Genomic DNA, 20,020 nt, shown 5'->3' on the forward strand with positions numbered 1-20,020 from the left:
GACAGGACTTGCTAGGAGCACTGGCATTGAGGAGGCATTGACAGACTGGTCTGGAAACCTCTTTAGTACCTGTGGCTGGCATCAAGTTGGTCGAGAAGGGAGCTACACATCCCTCCTGGAGCAGTACCACCAGACGCAAATACTGCTTCCTCAAGCCAAGGCACAAGACGCAACCCAAGGCTTGCTCGCCCCGCAAGACGCAAAGGCGAGAGGAGGGATGGAAGCATCTCCCAGCCCTCCGGAAGCAGTACCGCCAGACGCAAATACTGCTCCCTCAAGCCAAGGCACAAGACGCAACGCAAGGCTTGCTCGCCCCGCAAGACGCAAAGGCGAGAGGAGGGATGGAAGCGTCTCCCATTGCAGCCCGCAAGACGCCAAGCTGCCATGAGAGACATCAACTGGAGTGGCCTTATGCAACGACCTGAAACAAAACAGAAATAAGACTTGGCAATGTCTTCCCTTGAGAAAATAAATGATTTTTTAGCCGATCTAGGGTTCACTACCTTAAACCAGTTGTGGGACAGGATTAGCCCCAGTCCAAGTCGTCGACTTGGCTTGTCCTGCAGGAGAGCCCTGAGTAAATGACAGCACTCTGTGCAGGAAGACGGGAGGGACGTCTCATTATTACCTTAAACTTTACAACTACTCTATTTGATCATGTTAAGACGTTTTGTATGATTCTGAATGAATATTTTAGATCTCACCTGTTGACAGGCCAGGTTTGGACCAGAGCTTTCGTTTAAGGAGCAGCAGGTCATAGTCACTTGGGTAATGTCCGCATAACATTGCGAACATCAAAATCCCAAGTGACCATGCCGTCGCCTGCCTGCCATAATACATCCCCCTCTCATGGTACTCTGGAGGGGAGTACACTCCTGTGCCTGGAGGAAAGAGATTTTGTTTGATGTGTAAGTTTGATTTACCTCGTAACTCGTCAAGTGCCAAACTGCAGCTTTGAGTGACAACACATACCAGAGAATGACCTGTATGGCGAAGTCCTCAACATGTCCCCACATCCGAAATCAATAAGCTTGACTTCGGATGTCTCTCTGTTAATCAGGAGGTTGTTCAGTTTTATGTCTCGGTGGAGGACTCCACGAAGACAGCACATGTTTGCAGCTTGAGTCGCCTGCCGCATGATTTGCCTCGTTTTCTCTTCATTGAGTCTCCCACCGTGACGCTTCATGAACTGAACAAGATCCTCACAGGGAGAGGGACATTCAAGGACCATTACGAAGTGGTCAGGGTGGTCCTGCCAGTCCAGCAGCCTGATGATCTCTGGCACGCTGGGACCTTTATTTGCCAGGATGGTGAGGGCGATCTCTATCGGAAGGGGGTTTGGATGATCAGGCTAGAAGACAAACAGTTTTCATCTTCAGTAGATGGAGGTGGTTTTCCAACAGTGATTTGTTATTAAAATTAGATGTTTTGTAGTGTAATGTACTTACAATTAATAAACATTCCGTGTCCCTGGTCTTTGTGACATATTTCAAAGCCACCTAATGAAAAAAATTAAAAGACACACTAAGAGGATGTAGAGTACAAGAGGACGATGAGACAGAGCAAACATATGGCTTGATGATGTGTTATTTATTTTTACTTACTTTAAGATCATCATCCAAACGTCTCCCTTCATACACCACACCAAAACCGCCTTTCCCAAGCTGTTCGCCAACACTGTAGCGGCTGAAGATGTAGTCTATTAAAAAATAAAATAACATGAAATTTCACAGAAGTGAGAGGAGTGTCTTATCTAAAACTACTCTAAATTTCCTGTAAAATTTAATAGAAAATATATTGAATATTTATAGTTTTAACATTTGTACATATACATTTAATCATGTTTTTAATGTCATGGAGTATAGATCTCATCATGGCATGGATGTGGATTTTGGTATAATATTTACTGATGTGTATTTGATATTGTATGTGATTGTATTGATAGTATATGTTATTACATGGTCAAATAGAGATGTAGTAATTTATACTCTCATAAGATGGTTGTGTCATTTACCATCACTACTTCTTCCTGCCCATGCTACCTTCCTCTTCTCCCCCTCATCCTGCTGCAGCTTCACCTCTCCCTGACCTGAGCTGCTCTCTGGAGGATGTTTTTTGGCAGCTCTGAAGAAAGAGGTCAGCCTCCTCCACCACTTCTTCTTCTTCCTCTTTCTTTTCTCCTGCACTCTCCCTGACTCCTTCATCTCCTCCTCCTCCTCCTCACCTCCCTCTCCTCCTCTCGCCATCTCCTCCTCCTCTCCCCCTCTCTCCATCACCCTCCTCTCCTCCTCTCCACCTCCTTCCTCTCCTCTTTCTATCTCCATCACCACCCTCTCCTCCTCTTCACCCCCTTCCTCTCCTCCTCCACCTTCTCTCTCCATCACCCTCCTCTCTTGGCCGTTTCCCTCACCAGCACCAACAGGGGTCTCATCGCGAGGACGAGGATGTTGAACCGCCGTGTTGATGCTGGGTTTTGGGGGTGTACTTGGATGTTCATCGTACACCTCGCCAATCATCGGACTCACTTTACAAACTCGCTGTCCCATCGCTGTGAAAATCACTCTCGACCACTGCAACAAACCCACAAAGAGTGTAAGAATGTCACACACTAATAAACCCCGCGCGTTCTATTCGAACGCGCTCTATGACATCATGGGACACAAACACACACAGCGGCTTTGAGCGGCTCAATAATGTATTAATGATTCCCTATCAGTCCCATCAATAAAATATAATATTAAAAATGTATGTTTCAAAAATAAAACATGGTTTAAAGGTCCAAAATCTTTTAAGAACAGTGAGATAAAGCAAATATTACATATGTTATTATAAATGCTTAATATATGCACGTAAATATGCATTATCCAGGTGTTTTCGATGTTATGAAATATATTAAAATATGTAAAATGGATATTTTCGTAATATATCATAGTCAAAAAAATGTATAGGCTATATATTTGCTGAATGGAACATTTTATTATTAATAGGAATTGTTGCTGTTAGCCTATTTTTGTCTGGTTTGAAATTACAACAAATATAACTGATAACCTATTTAAAAAAATTAACGAAGGTAACGTTAGCCTGTATGACTCGTTTTGGCAGTGACTTTCCTATGGAAGCTTGTTTTCGCCATGAAATAAAATAAAAAAGCTAAATGCGTCTTTTTATCTCACATTTCTGTTTTTTTTTTTTTTTTTCCCTCGCAAGATAGACCGAGATATAAAGTTAGGATTGAGTGATATAAACACGCAATTGCGAGAAAAAATTCTGAGGAACAAAATGGGAGGGAAAAAGTCGCAATTACGTTTTTTTTTTTTGGTGGAGGAAACAACTCACACGAAAAATACTATAGTCATTCATAATTTTTGAACCATATTATAGCTAGTAAATTGTATTAAACTGTATGTAGGCTATATATTATAGTATTTACAACACTTTTTAATGAATACTTAAGTATTAACTAGTGAACTGATAAACTGTAATAAATTCTGTATACTTTGGTTTTACTACAGTAAACTGTAGTGTTTTGCAGTATAATATTCCCTATAATTGAAAAACATAGTAAGTAGCCTACTGGGTAAAGTAATATGTTTATATAATTGCTATATTACCACAGCAACTAGAATTACCACAACAAATTAATTCAAGTAATTTACTATAGTATGGTTCAAAAACACTATAGTATTTACTATAAATTACTATAGCTTCCATACATTCCTACATGTGGCCTAACTTCTATAGCTGTCAGTGTATTTGGCACGTTGTTAGTTTCTCCAGTAGAGGGCGTCTATTTAACATGAAATATGTTCAGATTTGATTTTATCGTGTGCAGTCTTTGTACTGTGAAAGGTTTACTGTTGTGAATCTATTCTTTACCATATTAAATTGATTTTCCTGTGTGAGTGAAATCGTGTCAGTGCTCTAAAGTCAACTCTTTTTGCAAACATTCAAACCCACACGAAAATCCCTCTCTGCTCTCCTAGAATTCCCAGTTTCACCAGACCTCAGTCATTTGCTTTGAATTTGCCACCCTTTGAGTAAGCAGTTGGAAAAAAACAACTGTAAGTGCCCATACATAGTTTAAGTCTAATAAAATTCTTAAAGGATTAGTTCACTTTCAAATGAAAAGCTTTACCCTCAAAATAGTTGTATATGATTTTCTTTTTTCTGATGAACAAAATCTGAGAAATATTAATAAATATCCTGACGTGTCCAAGCTTTATAATGGCAGAAAGTGTTACCAAACGTGTATGAAGCTGAAGAAAGTGTCTCCAGCCACATCCATCCATCAAAAATGTATTCCACACGGCTCCGGGGGGTTAATAAAGGCCTTCTGAAGTGAAGCGATGTGTTTGTGTCAAAATGTTTTTAAAAAAATCCATATTTAACAAGTTATGAAGCTTTCGCCAGATCCCCTTCCATATTCAAGTTACGAAGAAAGTGTAAAACTCTTGCAGTTCAAAACGCTTCCCTATTCAGTTTACAGAAAAAAGTGTAACTGACGCACGGAAGGTGGTCTGGCGGAAGCTAGATCACATAAAAAAAAAAAAAAAAAACTGAGCTGTGTATGAAACATCATCATGTTATCATAAACAACAACACAATCTGCTATATGATCTGTACATATAGCATCTGTACATATGATCTGCCTGTACATTTCTGCACAAGATTAAAAATCAATTGGCAGAGAGATGTTGAAAAATTCACAGTAAACACGAAAGCAAGATTGAAACCAATTTATTTTTTTACTCTAAGCATTTGTGGTTGTGAATAAACCCAGATAGCAGTAATCTACCAGCTCGCCCTGGCACATGTAATATTTGTTATGGCTGTAAAGCACTTGGCAGATTCCTGTTCACTGTAACTGGCCCAACTCTGGCCACTTCTGGCAATGACTCAGCTTATGTTTGCTCACAGCTGCCATAGTTGCAACTCTTGCGTCATCAGAACAACGCACCACCGTTTCCATTTAAAAAACGTTTTGCAATGTTTTGTCTGGTGTGTGTCATTCAGCGTGATTCCGCCTATCCAGCCTTCACTAGCCCAAGTTAATCAATAACGAATTGTGATTGGCTCGTAATTTTGTTCTATGACGAATTGATTATGCTGTTCTCACATGTATGAAGAACATATACTTTATACATATACTACATGTATACTTAAAAGTATACTTATAACTGAGCATATTAAATATACTTTTTTCCCCCAAAGTTTTACATACTGTCTCATAAACTTACGTTGTTTGGAAATATTGATGTATTAAGAAAACAGATATGTTTTAATTCTGAGTATCTGACTTTGTGTGTAGGCTAGTCCACTTGTAGTGTACATATAGGAATTTACTTCAAATCTACTTTACTCTTTCCCCGCCATTGACTGGATTTTTAGACAATGTTTTCACTGTTATACAGTAGGGGGCGATATTACACATCTTCTGAAAGAGTACAGACACTTTGATTCAAAACACAGGTGAAGAAGAAGCAGAAACCAGCGATAAAGGATTGCTTATACACAAATGTAAAATAATGTGATCATCAAACATATACATGTTGTCACGATCACCATCTGTTCCTGTTACAATCCTGTCAGTCCCATCATCCCTCCTGTCAATCACATGCACTCACTCGACCAATCACCTGTTGCCACATACAGCCATGCACACTCCACACTAATCACTACACCCAGCTGATGCGCATTACCTGGACTATAAAGGACTCATACACACACCACCTCACCACGAAGTCTTGATTACCCCGTGTGTCATTTCCGAGCATTACTATTCCTGTCTGCCTGTCTGTTACCGTTACTGCCTGTTCCTGTTTCTTGACCCGTTGCTGCCTGTCCTGACCATTGCCTGTTTCCTGATTACGATTCTGCCTGTCCCTTGCTGTTTTCGTCTGCTCCTGATTGACCCTGCTTGTACGACATTCTTAATAAAGCTTGCATTTGGATCTTACCATGACTCCCGCTCCGTTACACATGTAAATCAAAACTGCCAATGTTACTGAATGAAATGTCAAACCCATGAAGAGGAAACAGCTTTGGGGGTGTTGATGGACTCTATTTACTTATATTTTGATCATCGTTCTGAATCTGATCTGTGTGAAATCTTTGACAAAAATGCGATTTTCTCAGATTATTGTTTAAATTCAAGTGCATTCAAGTGTTGATAAAAACATCTATAAAGCTAGAATAAATTGTTTTTAAAATGGACTTTGTAAAATTTGTTTGATTCAGTCATTTGTCACTATCTCCTCATTCTGACTTTATTTCACTCACCTTTTTTCACTTTTAATTCTAAAATGATGGAAAGCATTTTGAATGTTTTTTTTTTTTTAATATGCAAATAAAAAAAAACCCTATTACAGGATCACAGTGCATATAAGGGTCTGAAAATCTTGCTGCAAGCAACTCAAAGTGAACACCAGCCTACTATCACTGGAGTAACAGTGAGATGGGGCAATTAACATCTCAGCTTATCAAGAGGAACTCAATACAATCTGCTAAATGCTCTCAATGGAAAGGGAAAGACGATAAACAACATCAGGACTCCATCAGAGATTGCATGGACCAATTATATTAATGCACACCTCAGTATCTGCAGCTGACAGTTTGGACTCTTCAGAGCAGCTTCAGTCCTGAATCCTGTAGGTCATTGTCGCTCAGGTCCAGCCCTCTGAGGACAGAGTTTGAATCCTGAGCAGTGAGATTACAGCCTGAAAGAGAGCAGAACACAATTTTCTGTGAGTGTAAAATCTCTAATAGTGAAAATGCATCTGACTGAAGTTTTATCAGGACCACTATCATCAAAGATGATTGACAATAAGCATATGGTTTATTTTGGTGGTATGATTCTGTTCTGGGCAAGAATTCCTTGCCCATCCATGCAGCCTATAGCAAGGGAGAGCAGCGAGCGCATCGATAACCCCTTAGGGTAAACAGAACAGAACCAACATAAATGTATTACAGATATCATTACGTTTTACAGTTTTGAAAAGAGTAAACATTCAAGATATGCAAATTCCTGTAGGTATTTTGGTGGAGAATACAATTAATCAGAAACATAAAAGAGCTTTAACATAACCTGCAGGGGGACATTTTTACAGTTATACTATTTTATTTGCTAAAAAAAGTATGAACTATCAATCAGATGACAGAAGGCATGAAGTAGATTGTACAACAGGTTTATCAACATATTTTTGATCATCGGGAACATGTTGCTTGCTTGCTTGCAGTTAATAATTTAGAGGCCTTAGAAATTCATGTATCAAATGTAATACAGTGGGCTTATAGGGTTAAAATCATGTAATTCACACCCAGCCATTGTCTGTTACTATACAGCACTGTGTTCATACACTATTAAACAGTCTTCTCATTCAGAGCCCCGCGGCCACCAGTAAATAAATACATATCTACACACACACACACACATACATTCTTGTACCTCTTTGAGGACATACACTGACGCAATGCAATCTCCAGTGTCTTAATTAAAATGTTAAAATTAGAAAAAAATCCATATTTAAATATTTAATTTAATAGCCTTAAATTTGACTTAATGTGCAGCAACCCTGAAAAAGAAAAAAGAAAAAGGGGAGATTTTAAAGGAGTCTCTGAGAGTGAGGACCCGCCAAATGTCCTCACTTTACTATCTTTTTTCACACTTCAATGATCTAAAACCCAAAACAGTCCGCACACAGATAGTTGTACAAGTACACTACACACACACACACACACACACACACACACACACACACACACAGGTTTGTTTTGCTATCTTAGTGAGGACATTCCATAGGGGTAATGATTTTTATACTGTACAAACTGTCACTCTCCCCCTACACTACCCCTACACCCATCACAGGAAACATTCTGCATTTTTACATTTTTGATAAAACATTGTTTGGTAGCCTATGTTTTTAAAGCTATTTTAAATGAGGACTCATGAAATGTCCTTATATTTCATGTTTACGTTGCAATACCAGTGTAATACCCATGTCATTGTGTCCTCATAAATCCCAAAAACGCACGCACCCCAATGCATATATATATATATATATATATATATATATATATATATATTCAAAATATATATATATATATATATATATATATATATATATATATATATATATATATAAATAATATATATAATTGTATTCAAAATATATAATATAATCCCGTTGAAATACACAACGTTAATATATTTGCAACATACGATATTTTTTCTTCAAAAGTTTTTGTTAAAAGGTTTTTTTTTATTATTATTATTATTTATTAAATAGTTTTTGTTAAAAGCAATCTACTAAAGACGATGCAATTGACATCACTGGCCGCGACACCGCAGACTCGCATCCTGCTGCCACGTCTAAACTGACTCTGTTGGCAGGTAACTAAAAGACAGACAGCCGAATCAGCCAATCAACGATCACAAGATCAAGGCGCAGCCTTCTTTCTCACCCAATAACCTACGTTGTGGGCGGGCTTTGAGTGACAGCGATTCAGAACGAGGAACTAAACAGCTTTTGGCAGCAGAATCGGAGACATGTGTGGTGAGTATGGCAATGAAAATTACATTTTTATGTTATATTTACACTGATAATATACGTGACATTTATTTAAATTACACTCGCCATTGATTAAAGACATTTGTACTGAAAAAGTGAGATAGAAAAGCCGTTCGAGGGAAAATCTACTAGCATTTAGCATCCGACAGAGGCTGTGTCTGAAAACCTACAGAAGTGAGCCGCCTACCTAGACAGCCTTTCTGGGCATCACATCGAATCTACGAACACTGTTATGATGATAAAACGTTTTCTAGATAGACATGTCCTTAATTTATTTACGTTTTATTTAAAGTTCTGTCTATTGAGGTTTTTGAACATTTCTTGTTGCCTTGACTCTGTTTAAACCATCCAGAGATTATACATATATTATCGTAAAGCACAATGTGTAATCTTTTAGATAACATAAATATTGTTTACCATAGTATTTATTCATTCGACATCAAATATCCCATTATTTGAAGATGACCAGACCACTCTTTCCAGTGGAACAGGTCACAAAACTTAATTTTAAAGGACCACACCTCTAATTCAAGTTTGGTTTGTTGGCAAATACCACAGACTGACTGCTTATGTCAAAGCCAAAGAGAAACCCACTGAAGATTAAGTTACACATAGATACTCTGTGCTTTTAAAAACTTTAAGGAGAAGGGCTCGAATATCCCTTGTGGAAGAGGTAAGGAAGTGATAAAGAGAGATAGAATGACCAGCTGGAAGTTCTGTTCCCAGAGGTTTTTGTGTGATAAGCCAAATCTGTATGACCTCTCCTTAAGATAGACCAGACTTTCAGGGGTTTGCAGACACAACCTTGACGAACGGCAGGGATTGTTCTTTTTGGCCACCACAAAGTGATTAATAGACTAAAGTTTTGGACCAGATGTGTTCTAACAGGGTCTGAAATACAAAACAGCCTTTCTTTGCTCTTTTGGGGGGAAAGAAGAGCTCAGTATATCATGTAGTAATACTCTAAAGGCACATATAGTTTACATACTGTATAGATGGTTATTTACATACACACATATAGGTATAGCTACAAAATCCTATTTAATTCTATGAGGCTGGAAAAATAGTCATGAAAATCTAAATTATATTTTTTTTTCTGAAAGAAACATTAACTTGTTTAGTAACTACAGTGGAAATGTAATGCTAAATGTAAAATACTACTCTTCATACTTTTTATAAGATTATCCCCCTAAAGTTTACATTACTATTCAATAGTTTGGGAAGAGTAAAACATTTTGTTGAAGAGGAAATTGATACTTTTATTCAAGGACACATTAAATTGATCAAAATTGACAGACAGTAAAGACATTTATAATGATTTTTCAAATAAAAGAGGTTATGAGGTTTCAAATAAATGCTTTCCTTTTTTTTCTTTTTTTTTTTTTTACCTGAGCTGTTTATCAAAGAATCATGAACTGTTTTCAACATTGATGATAATGAGAAATGTTTCTTGAGCAGCAAATCCTCATATTACAATGATTTCTGAAGGATCATGTGAGTAATGATGCTGAAAATTCAGCTTTGCCATTAGTAGTAAATTACATTTTAAAATGTATATTAAAAATAGAAAACAGTTATTTTAAATCATAATAATATTTTACAATATCACAGTTTTTACTGTTGTAAATTCATAGCATAAGAGACTTTGAAAAACATTAAAAAATCTTACAGACCTCAAAGTTTTCAGCGGTAGTGTAAAAGTATATTTAAAGATCATCTTTTTGATTGATTTAGGCCTCAGGTTTAATTTTTTTGAAGATGTGGGGGAAAGAAACTATATTAACAATCCATCTTTTTATTCATTTTAGCCAGTCATCTGTCTTAATAAAGCAGAGCCTTGTTTGACTACCTAACACACACACACACACACAAGTATATGCAATGCCCGCATGCAGACCACTGAATGGTGCTACTGTGACGTTTCTGTCCTTTCATAGTGCTATACTTGGAGTACATTTATCCTCTATGAAGATATGAACATTTCTACCACTAATTTTCTTTATTTTCAATTTCATTATCTTGCTGTTCACATTAGATTTTGCTGAGCTGATTCCATCCTAACATTGATTTTGTTCTGACTGTGTGTATCCACACAGATGCATGTTTCTTTCCATCAGGCTTCTTTATTTTCTCAAAGACATACTCCAGTCCATAGCATCACTTTGTTGTTTTTGGCAATGCGTTTGTAGATTGGCATCTTTCTAGCGTATTTCCTCAGTGGTTTTTTAAAAGGTGTCAAACCAGTTTTGTCTTCTTTAAAGGTGCCATCGAATTGAAAATTGAATTTATCTGGGCATAGTCAAATAAAAAGAGTTCAGTACATGGAAATGACATACAGTGAGTCTCAAACTCCATTGTTTCCTCCTTCTTATATAAATCCCATTTGTTTAAAAGACCTCTGAAGAACAGGCGAATCTCTACATAACACAGACTGTTAGGTAACAGTCGGGATCATTAATATGTATGACCCCAATATTTGCATATGCCAGCTCATGTTCAACGCATTACACAAGGGCAGCCAGTATTAACGTCTGGATGTGCACAGCTGAATCAACAGATTAGGTAATCAAGCAAGGACAATAGCGAAAAATGGCAGATGGAGCGATAATAACTGACATGATCCGTGATATCATGATATTTTTAGTGATATTTGTAAATTGTCTTTCTAAATGTTTTGTTAGCAAGTTGCTAATGTACTGTTAAATGTGGTTAAAGTTACCATCGTTTATTACTGTATTCACGGAGACAAGACTGTCGTTATTTTCATTTTTTAAAGACTTGCAGTCTGTATAATTCATAAACACAACTTCATTCTTTATAAATCTCTCCAACAGTGTGTAATGTTAGCCGTTAGCCACGGTGCACCATCAAACTCATTCAGAATCAATGTAAACATCAAAATAAACACCACACTTACGCGATTAGAGATGCTGCATGACGAACACTTTGTAAAGATCCATTTTAAGGGTTATATTAGCTGTGTGAACTTTGTTTATGCAGTGATAGAGTCGAGAGCTTAGGAGGGGGCGGAGACCGTGCGATTTAAAGGGGCTGCAGCATGAATTGGCGCATTTCTAATTATGCCTCAAAATAGGCAGTTAAAAAAAATAATTTAAAAAAATCTATGGGGTTTTTGAGCTGCAACTTCACAGACACATTCAGGGGACACCTTAGACTTATATTACATCTTGTAAAAAAACGTTCGATGGCACCTTTAACAGGCCACTTTCATACCAGATCACACTTTGTTTGCTTTTGTTTTATTTTGTCTAGCTTTTAAACCTTTTAAACAGCTTGTCTTTCGCTTTCTGATTGTCACTGTTTTTAGAGACACTGCAGTTTTCCAAGGAAAAAGCAAAGGCAGTTGATGTTTTGTATTTGTTAACCATGATGAAGACTTGCGCACTGAAATATTTTTAATTGTAATAATTTTTCATGGAAAAGAAAAGCTCCAGTTTTTCTCACTTGAATTAGTTTTTTTTTTCTCATTAAAGAATCAGAAGTAGCATCAGATATTTTATTCTTTAATCCTTATTGTGATGTACATCCGAGTGTAACAGATTTTAAAAAGTAGGAGGGCATATGTGTTCATGATCATGTTCATATCTGCTCCTCAATGAAAAAAAAAAAAAAAAAAAAATTCTCCTTAATTAGTACAAGCGCTTTTAATTAGCCATTGCCGGATGAATTTGGCCTATCCTAATTTACATAGCTTTTTTTTTTTTTTTATAATTCACTACAAATACTGGTATAGGGTGATATATAAAAAATTAATTGGCTAGCCAATATTTGGCCATTTTATGAGAGGCTTATTTAATAACTGAGAGTTTTGAAATCTACTGGCCTCTTTGAATAATGGGCCTATTTTTTTCTATTATCAAATGCATTTGTGAATTTTGAGTTAACATTGCCTTAATTGTTTCATTTCCTGTCATTAAATTGTATTTTATATATGGGTCAATTTTTTTTTTTTTTTCAAAGGCCTTAATAATAATAATAAACAAAGATATGACATCCAAAGTATGTAAGGTAGTACAACTAGATCTCTTTTATTGAATCCAAAACGTTTTAATTATATTTTGCTTATTATATTTTGGTATTTTAATGATTTTGACGTGTCAAAAGGTAATTCGGTTTCACCATCCAAAGGCCAATACAGCCATTTCATTTGTGATTAAAATATCTTAAAAGGTAATAAATGTATATATTTTTTATTCTGCTCTGATTTTATAACATCATTTATCAACATAGTGCAAAATGATATTAAAATTATGTGTAGAAGTCATTGATTTTCTTATGAGAAAGAATGTCCGGAAAAATGAATGTCATAAATGTCATTCGGAGTAACCGATATAAAGGCACCATTTTAGATCAAGTCATGCGGTCAATATCATGTGACTTTGTGATGTGATTTTTCTTAAATTAGACAACCTTGATGATGTACGCAGCCTTCGAAATGCAGCCAGCTATAGTCTTTGATTTAATTGCTGAATTTACAAATAAACAGAAGAGTTTTTACTGCATTGTCCATAATGAAAAACACACTTTCTTTTTCTCTCTGAAGGCATCTTTGCGTATCTGAATTATCACGTGCCTCGCACTCGCCGTGAGATCCTTGAGGTCCTTATCAAAGGTCTGCAACGCCTGGAGTATCGTGGCTATGACTCCGCAGGTCAGGAACAAATGGCTCATAAAAACGCTTACAAACACACGCACACACACACAAAACACAATTAGCTCTTCTGGTACAGGAACCACTGATCTTGAAAAGAGCATTTTCTTTCTGGCTTGCAGGTGTGGGCATTGATGGGGGAAACAGTAAGGAATGGGAGACCAACTCCAAAAGCATCCAACTGATCAAACAAACGGGAAAAGTGAAAGCCTTGGATGAGGAAATCCATAGTAAGTAATGGTGCTCAATTTTGCAGGTTCAGGTTAGGCCCGAAACGCGCTCCATGCCATTATGAAAGTGCTTCTAGAAGCTCGACTTCACATGTTAATGTGTTTCGAAATGTGTCACAGCGCAAACCACAACACAATGCAATGTGTCTCATTCTCAACACTGTCTTCTAGTTTGTTTTCTTTTACAAATAAACAGTTTAAAAAGAATCTTGATGAGCAAGTTAAAGTTGATTAAGCTATAAACATATTGACAATGACAAGTAAAAATGTCAGGATGACACGCCTGTCCAGTTGTTTCAAAGAAAAAAAAACACTTTAACAAATCTGCTTCACTGCTTATTAATATTTAAAAAAAACTTTGTTCTTAAAACCAAAGTCATGTGCTGTGTGACCTACAAAAACATTTATGTTTATAAATTATTGATTCGTCGCACTTTTTCAGATCTATCCTTATGTCTGCTCTTTCCTTTCTCCCAGACATTTACATTTTTGAACATTTTTGAGGCATGCAGCAAGTGTATGCCAGGTTAAGTCCCACTTGGTAGATCAGCACGTTACAATTCAAATGTGCGCATCTACATCGCAGGACATCAGTTCTGACTGAATCTTTTCCTAAAACATCCCTCCCTAACATTTTCATCTCGTTTATTCATTGACAAAATTGCCAATAGATTTTTGTCATAGCTTTTGTCATTTAAAGCTGGTTTTTATTTAGTCATTGTCTCTTTTTTTTGTCTGTGAAAAAATATTGTTGACAAATAATGGCAAAAATTATTTGTCAATGACATTAACACAGCTCCTGCAATAGTCTGCTGAGGGTCTTCTTTAAAAAGAGACCTTAGGTCTGTATTCTGAAACATTCATGAATTTAAGATTTATGCTCAAAAAGTGGGTGACCGTGAAGAGGTTTTAACAGGTGAACTTTCTGAACAATGAGTCGCACATTTGCAGTGCATTGACCAAGTTCATGCATACTTGCGTATAAAGAATATTTTATTTTCTAACCTTAGTGTGATCGTGCCACTATTTATTTGAAATATGATATGAGCAGTTTGTATTTGAACATCTGTTCCACAGGGCAACAGGAAATTGATCTTGAGGTGGAGTTTGACGTGCACCTGGGAATCGCTCACACTCGATGGGCCACTCATGGCGTCCCCAGCCCTGTCAACAGCCACCCGCAAAGATCAGACAAGAACAACGGTCTGTTACCAACAGCTTGCTTTTCATAACAAGTATTTAGTTTCTCAAATCTGTAAAAGAATATTTAGCATATTTTATAGTTGTGATTACTTTACTTGCTTGCAGAGTTTATTGTCATCCATAATGGAATCATCACCAACTACAAAGACCTGAAGAAGTTTCTGGCAAGTAAAACATTTTGGCATCATCCATCCATCCATCCATTCATCCAACCAACATATGTCTATATTTTGACCACTTCTGTTTTTTTATGTGTACAGGAGAGTAAAGGTTACGAGTTTGAGTCTGAGACAGATACAGAGACCATCGCTAAGCTGGTGAAGTACATGTATGACAACCGGGAGAGCGACATCACCTTCGCCACCCTTGTGGAACAAGTCACCCAGCAACTAGTAAACACCATTTCTTTCACCATTCACCTTGACGAGGGGATCTAAAGGTCAAGAAATAATCAGAATGATGTGGTAATAAATGCCTTCTCTGTTTAGGAAGGAGCTTTTGCGCTTGTCTTCAAAAGTGTGCACTATCCAGGAGAGGCAGTGGGCAGCAGGTAATTCACTAGCAGAGCTCCTGTTATCAGTGAAAAGGTGAAAGACATTATAAATTAAACCAGATAAGACATTTAACAAGTCATTTGCGGTATGGTGAAGATTTAACACTTTACAATAAAGTTCAATTTGTTGACATTAGCTAACTAAATTAGTTCACATGAATTAACACTGAAAGTAAATTAACTGAAAGAATTAATGTCTTGGTTGAAAAAAATGAATGTCTTAGTTGATGTTAATTTCAACATTTACTGGTTTACTTGGCTCTCTCTTGTGGTTAAAAAACAAACAAAACTGCATGCATTTTGAGGAAGAACATTGTTTAGGTTGTGCTTCGGCTCTGCGTGATTGTGCAGATGAATATGGTTCTTTCTCATCAACTAAAAATAGAGAGAGATTATCCTACTACTCATAAAACATGAACTACTAGTACCATTTCTACTTAATTCCCAACACGTACATACACAACATTTCTATAAATGAGCAATTGCATGCCTGAGGTTACAAACACAAAACGCTCTTGCCTGAGAGAACATGCAGTAAGATCCTCAAGCAATGCCAAGTCTGCCATCCTAAAATGTTCAAACAAAATTAACACCTTTTAAACAGACTTTTTTAATATGATTTGAATTGATGTGGCTGAATGCTTTAACTAAGAAAATACCAATATTTATTTATTTATTTTTTATTTTTTAAGGCTTTTTTTATTAACTTTTAACTATTTTAACTCAAACTGATATTTCTCTGTATCCATCCAGGAGAGGAGGTCCATTACTGATTGGAGTTAGAAGTGACCACAAGCTTTCCACAGATCACATCCCTATCCTGTATCGCTCCTGTGAGTTTGCACACACTGCCTTCATAATAGGAAGCACTGACCTCACACTGCATTCAGCACGATTTATTTTTGCAAATAACTGACACATATATGCTGTACAATCATTAAGCAAGTTAATTTAAAAATTTAACCCAACGTTTGAGTTTTTTAGAGTGTAACATCATACATATAATTCTCTTTAGAGTTACCCAAACAAAAATGATGCAAGTTTCTGTTAAATTTCCATGTTATGTTCTATAATGAATGATAGTGTTATTTGTATCTTTTAAATAGCTGGTAAAGATAAAAAGAGCTGCAGTACTCTGCCCAGGATGGACCAGGACACGTGTCTATTTCCCGTGGATGAGAAAGCTGTGGAATACTACTTTGCATCTGATGCCAGGTCCATTCCTTTCTGTTTCATTTCATCCATTCACTTTCTTTGTTGGTTTTATCCATATATTGTGCATTTTCTGAGAATGGGGCAAAACCCAAGAAGAATTGAGTGGATTTACACAGAATAGGTGTTTAAATGCATTTCTATCATGACAACTCTCTGAGGAGTTTAGCACTGTAATGAATATGAGTGTTGGTGTAATTTGGTCTTGGTGTAATAGATCTGTTACGCTGCTGCTGCTGCAGAGCAAGTATAGAAACTTGCTACTGCCAATACATACACACACACACTGCTGTGAATGTAAATGTTGAGCGCAAGCTCATCAGCTACAGATTAGTGTTGTCAAAAGTACCGACTTCGGTACCTATCGGTACTGAAATTTAAAAAATGTGACACTTTGAGCGGTTTCTTAAACATCTCTGATTGGCCATTGTGTTGACGCGATCATTGGATATGCCTGTGATTGGCTACAGTGATCAACGCGTGGGAGCATTTGAAAGCGCACGGAAGTGTTTGAATTTGAAAGCGTTTTGAAAGTGGGAGCACGAGCGATTGAAAGCAGGTGTCTAACAGTGGACCGATCCGCGATAGACTCCTGCTTTGAAAAGCTCCCGTGTGTATCTGTGTAAGCGCTTAGTGAAGAGAATAATTGATGACTATTTACAACATTTTACAGCGTTGATCATTGAAGCCAATCACAGACATATCCGATGAGCCGTGAAAACAACGGCCAATCAGAGATGTTTACAAATCCACTCAACAGCGCTCAAAGCATCACATTTTTTAAATTTCAGTACCGACTAGGTACCGAAGTCAGTGCTTTTGACAACACTACTACAGATACAGCAGAAACTAATCAGCTTTTGTCGTGTAGTTAGTGATGTGATTGTCATCAGGTTGGGGTTAAGGACCCATCAGCCTGCGCCATCTAGAGTTTCATGAAGAAACTTGGTATTTATATGACTGTGCTTTTGTCACTGCAGTGCTGTCATCGAGCACACCAATCGGGTCATCTTCCTCGAGGACGATGATATTGCGGCTGTGAGTGACGGCCGTCTCTCCATTCATCGGATCAAGCGCACAGCGGGAGACCATCCGGCCCGTGCCATCCAGACCCTTCAGATGGAACTGCAGCAGATCATGAAGGGTAAGGACAGATGCATGTTGTACACAAAAATGGCAAGAGCTGATTGAAATCACCAGTTCCAACCTGATTGATTGGCTCTTCCTCTTTATTACTTATAGCATGAAATAAACATGAATGAACATCAGAAGGTATGTTGAAAGACACAGTAGAACTTACCAAAATGTATAGTCATATAATCACTCAATCAGTGTTTCAACTGCGGAAAGATGTTAATAAAACGGCTTGTAAACATTGTTACACAACGTTACATTCACCTCAGAAAAGACCATAACTTGTTAGTCAACTAAACAAAACAACTCTAGAGAGGAGCTTTATCATTATAAAACCTGCCTTTAATTTATTATAAAAACTGCCGACATTTAAATTGTTTGTATAAAAAGCATTTGTTAATTTTAACCTTTTTTACAGGTTTCCCTGTATAGTTTACAGCATTAGTTGAGACATTTTTTTCCCCCTGAAAAAAATTAACATGTACTGTACATATATATCCAGATCGGATCAGTCTGAATTGTGAAATTTGACAATACCCAGCCCTAGTCTTATTCAGTTTGCTGGAAATAAAATTCCAAGGTAGGAACTTTCAAAGGAAGCACTATAGATTGTTTGCAAAGTCACTTCTCAGGAAAAATTTGTTTTAAATTATTATTAATAATTTTATTGTCATTAGTACAACTGACACATTCTGGACTACAAAAACTGTGTGCTGTGCAGTTAAGTTCAGTTAACCATTAATTTATTACTGCTAATATCATGTATTAAAACCACAGATATGCCAAACCTGCAAACATGTCACTTCAGTTGGCAGGCAAGAATATGATCAGACATAAGGCCTGTTCTCACCATATATTAGCTTCCAGATGATAATATTGTGCTTATTATACGCATGCTGCAGTTTTGCCATCGGCCATTTTAAATGCTCGAGCACTTCAAATTCGGGTGGGTTTTGATTGGCTGTCAATGTTTTTATCATTCATCAAGTGGAAAGAAAATGGTTCTGAAAGTGATTCCAGCGATATTATTCCTTTGTGTCGTTATCATTGTGATGTGGACTTCATAATTCTCTTAGAATTGAATGATTATTAAACCTTTATAGTTAAAGTTATTGTTCTTGGTGTAGATGACACTTTATGCTGATGAGCACATTATTATGAGAATAATCAGAAACTGACATGCACACGTGATTTGAATTTATTTTCATATTTCCCCTGTATAGTATGAGGCGGCTACTCTGACATGAATGAGTGACGTTTTCTTAGAAATCGAATAGGCTTTTATACGTGATTATCTCCATTTATAGAACTGTCATGGGAGAAATGCGAAGATGATTGGAAATGAACCAACCACACCCTGTGTGACCAACATTAAGATTAAATTGTTAAACATGTTTTCAGGATGTTTAAGGACAAACTTCTTAATACAGCTTTTTTATTTACTCTTGCCATACAAGAGAGAAAGAGAGAAATGACTGGAGTAAATCAGAGAGAGAGAGAGAGAGAGTCAAAGAGGGCAACAGTAACACACCAAACACATGTGCTCAAACATTGATTTGCACCATGGCCTCAGGAAACACACCAGTTTCATATGAAAACTTGGCCTTTTGGACCACTATCATGTTGTTTTGGAACATCTGGATGAACTGAATAGCTGAAATTGGACATTTCTCACTGCATGAACTAATCCCCATTTCAGGAACATTTTGTCATTTTTGCACATAAGCAACTCTTGTTTTAGCTAATGGTAAAGGAGCTGTAGGAGGTGCTTAATTTCTCTTTGCGTCATTTTGAAGTAAATTATTGCAAATTTTTAGCAGAGGCCTTCGTCTCTTTGCACTACTCTTTCTTGCTCTTTGAATTGATTGTGTTGAATTGATTATGCCGTTATTATACCACCAAATGTTGAGAGAGCATTGTTGTAACATGAGATTAAATCTAAGTAATGCACAAGTGTAAATCTCTTCTCTCACACATGAATTTCTCTTGCACAAAACATAATAACAATATAAATAATAATACATTTTATTAAATGGGGCCTATTATGCCCCCTTTTACAAGATGTAAAAGTGAAGTATGTGAAGTTTTAGCTCAAAATACCCCACAGATAATTTTTATAGCATGTTAAAATTGCCACTTTTTGTTGGTGAGCAAAAATGTGCCGTTTCAGTGTGCAGCAATGGTGGACTGTGAACTCGCTCAGGACGGTTTCTATGTTAAAACGGCAGTGTCTGTCAACATTCTTGGGCGGGGCCTGTGGTGAATGTGACGTCACACTGCCAGGAACCTGCAAATGGCTTGTTCTGAGACACTGCTTATGATTTATGGGGATTAAAAAAAAGGAGTGGCTGGATTTTTATCATTATAAGTGGTTGTGTACACACACTGCAACACACATTTACACCATGGTAGAGTGAATTTTGCATTATAGGTCCCCTGTAAAACATTT

General features: G+C 36.9%; 2 protein-coding genes across 3 annotated transcripts in view; one reads left to right on the forward strand and one right to left on the reverse strand.

The window, feature by feature from the left end:
• Window positions 1-409: 409 nt before the first annotated feature.
• On the reverse strand, window positions 410-2,516 carry LOC137026487 (serine/threonine-protein kinase pim-1-like). The gene is made up of 7 exons (XM_067393840.1): window positions 2,015-2,516; window positions 1,605-1,699; window positions 1,449-1,499; window positions 973-1,351; window positions 705-881; window positions 504-592; window positions 410-421 (listed from the first exon to the last, which is right to left on the reverse strand). The coding sequence occupies exons 1-7, from the start codon at window positions 2,514-2,516 to the stop codon at window positions 410-412; spliced, it is 1,305 nt and encodes a 434-aa protein (XP_067249941.1).
• A 5,978-nt stretch (window positions 2,517-8,494) lies between these two features.
• Window positions 8,495-20,020, forward strand: part of gfpt1 (glutamine--fructose-6-phosphate transaminase 1) — a 44,227-nt gene continuing 32,701 nt past the window's right edge. For both annotated transcript variants that reach the window (XM_067395426.1, XM_067395427.1), the window contains exons 1-10: window positions 8,495-8,552; window positions 13,132-13,239; window positions 13,362-13,469; window positions 14,547-14,672; window positions 14,778-14,836; window positions 14,933-15,064; window positions 15,161-15,222; window positions 15,979-16,058; window positions 16,332-16,440; window positions 17,418-17,581. In XM_067395426.1, the coding sequence (XP_067251527.1) occupies window positions 8,546-8,552; window positions 13,132-13,239; window positions 13,362-13,469; window positions 14,547-14,672; window positions 14,778-14,836; window positions 14,933-15,064; window positions 15,161-15,222; window positions 15,979-16,058; window positions 16,332-16,440; window positions 17,418-17,581 (955 nt within the window). In that variant the 5' untranslated portion in view covers window positions 8,495-8,545. The remainder of the gene's footprint in view (window positions 8,553-13,131; window positions 13,240-13,361; window positions 13,470-14,546; window positions 14,673-14,777; window positions 14,837-14,932; window positions 15,065-15,160; window positions 15,223-15,978; window positions 16,059-16,331; window positions 16,441-17,417; window positions 17,582-20,020) is intronic.

Source organism: Chanodichthys erythropterus, chromosome 9 (assembly GCF_024489055.1).
Source record: "Chanodichthys erythropterus isolate Z2021 chromosome 9, ASM2448905v1, whole genome shotgun sequence".
Taxonomy (NCBI): Eukaryota; Metazoa; Chordata; class Actinopteri; order Cypriniformes; family Xenocyprididae; genus Chanodichthys; species Chanodichthys erythropterus.